This window comes from Populus trichocarpa, chromosome 1, assembly GCF_000002775.5.
Source record: "Populus trichocarpa isolate Nisqually-1 chromosome 1, P.trichocarpa_v4.1, whole genome shotgun sequence".
Classification (NCBI taxonomy): Eukaryota; Viridiplantae; Streptophyta; class Magnoliopsida; order Malpighiales; family Salicaceae; genus Populus; species Populus trichocarpa.
The window spans coordinates 34281496-34285281 of NC_037285.2; the positions used below are offsets into that span (position 1 = coordinate 34281496).

Below are 3786 nucleotides of genomic sequence, written 5' to 3' on the forward strand. Positions count from 1 at the left end.
TATATATATATATATAGAAAGGTTGGTTAACCAATAGGTCAAGCCTCCCAATTATTCTCAACTTTGCACATGTGAAAGAACTATCTTAACTTAATAACTTAAGTTTTTAGATAAATCCCAAAAATAATTTTATATTACTCTCTAACACATTCTTTCAAATGAAAGCCCTTAAGATTTGAAACTTATAAAGACTTAATGCTTAATTTTATTGATTAAAATAAGATGGTAAAATTTGAATTCGTGATCATTTGATCATCAAGATTCTAATATTATATTAAAGAACCATTTCAATCCAACAACTTTAATTTTCCAATAAAGTTCCAAGAATAATTTTATAATTTTATATCACTCTCTAACACGTGTAATGCATATATTGTTCCAAGACATGTTGTCATGAATTTTGCATTAACAATCAGTTCCTACAAATTCACAGTTTGACTATATCAACGTGCATTGTCTGCAGATTTCTGCATACCGTCCTTTAATCCACGTATTTCCTGAACTGCAGATCTTTACATGACGTTGTAGTTCCAGCATTGTCTGCAGATTTCTGCATACCGAACTTGAACTTGGAGTAACCTGGCTGTTGTTCTTCCAGCAACTACAGTGCAGATCATATATATATATATATATATATATATATATATATATACACACACACACTTCCATGACTTTTGCATCGCAACTCTTTTCCTGTCACCGTCAAAAAAGTATTTATCTTTTTTATAAGAAAACCCCTGCATGTAACATGAATCAAAAAATAGTTAATGTAATGTAGAATAAATAGAGGATCAATAAGGACGGCGGGTAACGAATTAAAAAGGAAGCTTTATCTATTGTTGTTCAATCAAGATAAATATATATGCAGAATATAGAATAGTGAGTCAGCTAGCTTCAAGCAATATTTCATTCTTGTTCTTATCCTTTAATTTGGAAGAATTCAAATATCTGGCTTGAATATATAATTGTATTAAATTAAAGATGTGTTGATGCTTGCAAGCATTTCGAAATTCCATATAATATTTCTTTGATTCACTTCCAAGGGTGTGGGTTTGGTACGTATAATTAAAGGTGAAAAGAAAGAAATTGTTGTAAGATTTAAGGTGGAGAGTTAAAAGATTTTAAAGGGATTGAGTTTTCTTTATTCTTCGAAACTTAAATAATTTATTGTTTCTACTTTACAATAATTAATTTGGCGTTCGGTTTGAGTTTATAATAATTAAGTAGCTAAATTAAACTTGTTTAGGTAATTATGGGGGCATTAATTAACACTTTGGTTTTCAGTTTTTATAGAGAATATTTATTAATTTTCTCTGTTATATATGTACACACACCAACCATATATATAGAACCCGTATTACTTAGCTATATCACTATTATTAACTTTAAAGGATTTATTTATGCATAATTAACTTATAATTAATCTTCTAACATTCTCACCTTAAAACGATTCGTGAAATTATGTTTTTTCCTATTTAAGGGAAAATGTGAATAAGTAATTTAGGTTATGCGTACGTGTGTACATGAGTGATATTTCACGCATGAAATTAAACCTGTCTGAGATAATTGCATAGTTAATCATTAATGTAATGTAAGCATAATATAAAATATAAGCATGCATGATCTCATCTTAATTAGAAAGTAGATGATACGAATATGAGAGTTGGGAAAAGTGGGCCAGCTAGCTGAGTCCCTTTAAAATACCTGGAAAGGAGCAGAAAACACCCAGTAAATACTTAATGATTCTCACATTTTTATAACGGTGAAACTGTAGTTTTTTATTTATTCTTGGTTGGATCTTGATGTTGTTTTCAAGCTAAATAACCTTTGTTGTTGCAGCCTAAGTACTCGTCCACCTGTCCCTAACATTGTCGTTGTTCTTGATTTCTTTTCAGCTTTATTTTGTTTTCACAAATTCCTATATATATATATCATCCCTGGCCAATAAAATAGCTACATTTAACAAGGAAAAGATGGGCAGGGGCCTATGGTTCCCGCTCTCGTTTGCCATATTGCTCTGACTGGGAAGCACTTCTTAGCACTAATTAAATGACAGCTTGTTTTATGAATTTTCTCTAAAAAAAAAAACAATAATCCACACAGTAATTACCTGTTTATTTGTCGACGTTTGATCTGTACTCTTCATCAACGGCCCAAACTGAGTGCAGAGTCAATATCCAGTCTCCATGCAAACCCTCCACAATCCATTCTCCAAACATCACAAGGAACAACCGTCTGTGAACCCTTCTCTTTCTGCCACGAGTTCTGTAACCTAACCCAGCAGCTAAACGCAGAGGCACAGTCCACAAAAGGCAACAACTTTTCCTTTATCACCAACCAAACCATTACTTCTGGAACTGTATCATACAGCTGTACTCTCTCTTTACTATCTTCCTTCGTTACCATCTCCACCATCTTCTTGTAAGCCCAGTTTATCCATTGTACGTGATTCAAACCGTCCGATATGAATCCGGGACACGTGTCCCCCTCCAGATTCCTCATTCTCTCCACGTCTGTACACCCTAATAATATAGCTCTACCATCCATGCATGTACTGTATATGTCTGTCACGCACTCTACCGTCACCCAGGATTCCGCTACTGTAGTTTCCCTCTTTTGAGGAAGCATCACGAACATCTGATCTGGCTTACCATAACCCTCAATCATGGGCTGCTTTAACTTGAACTTAAAACACATGGGCTGTTCTTGCTTTTCTTGATCATCGACATATTCTTTAATATTATCTACGGCAAGATCTTGAGAATTATCATTATTGCACCATGTCTTTCCCATTCTTTCTAATTGCGACTCATCATCCTTCGATTCACTTCTCTCTGGTAATAACTGTAAAGTAACAACACTGCTGAAATCACCTCCTTCTCCTTCTCCTTCTCCTTCTCCTTCCCCTTCTCTTTCCTTTTCTTGATCTGACGATGGTACTCCCGGCACCCTTTTGCTTTTCTTCAATTTATTACTCTTACAAACCCTAACGTACTTTCTCTTTCTTCTAGTTGTCTTGAAAGCTACCAATTCTTTGTTGCCAATCACTGAAGAGCTAGAGTCTAGATCAGCACCGGCAGCCGGCTTCGGTGCAATCGGTCGGAATCTATGCATTATCCGGTTAATAATCGTTTTATCCTGAGCACCAGCACGACCACAAGCGTCAGCAGCAGCTCCTCTTATCACATGCCAGCCATTACAACCATCCATTTCCTTTTCACTCTCCCCCTCTCTCTATAAAAAAAAGACTGTCTCTCTCTCTCTCTCTCTATCTGGAGGTAGCTTAGCTCAGACGATAATCATAGGTTAGACGGTGAGAAGGTGTAAAAGCAACACGTGTTAGGGCAAGGAAGAAATATTTAGGAGATGTTATTGGGCAGAAGTTCTCGGACAAGTGGGGTCCAGTGAGGGAGAAAAAAAAAAGTAGCGTAATTGAGAGCGTTGAGGATGGTCCCATAGTAAGGAACCAATTAGAGAAGGGAATGTGTAGAGCATTGCCGAAAGGATGGGGACACGTCACACGTAGCCTAGGCTGTGAATGTAGAGTCACTGTTAACTGAAGTGGAAATGCCACAAAAAGGTGGTTCTGTTAGGTTCGAGAATGGGCACACGTGGTTTGCTTCTATTAGCATTTCACATAAAAAACTCGTTCAGAATTTCATTCCTTCACGCGCTCTCCCTCCACCATATGATCAACCCCACTAGGTACTAGACTAGCCGGTGTCTATAAGGCTTCGATTAAGTTTGGTTTGGTTTCGTTAACAAAAAAAAAAAAAAAAAAAAAAC

The 3786-nt window shown here is 36.0% G+C and overlaps 1 protein-coding gene across 2 annotated transcripts; it reads right to left on the bottom strand.

Moving 5' to 3' along the window:
• Nucleotides 1-313: 313 nt before the first annotated feature.
• On the bottom strand, nt 314-3343 carry LOC7456215 (uncharacterized). 2 transcript variants are annotated; one of them, XM_024604642.2, is made up of 2 exons: nt 2111-3342; nt 314-737 (listed from the first exon to the last, which is right to left on the bottom strand). In XM_024604642.2, exon 1 carries the CDS (start codon nt 3208-3210, stop codon nt 2146-2148), a length of 1065 nt encoding a protein of 354 aa, XP_024460410.1. In that variant the 5' UTR covers nt 3211-3342; the 3' UTR covers nt 314-737; nt 2111-2145. The 2 variants fall into 2 exon arrangements, with proteins under 2 accessions (XP_024460410.1, XP_002298601.1); XM_002298565.4 differs by lacking the exon at nt 314-737 and adding an exon at nt 769-1704 and having other exon boundaries at nt 2111-3343.
• Between the last annotated feature and the right edge of the window lie 443 nt (nt 3344-3786).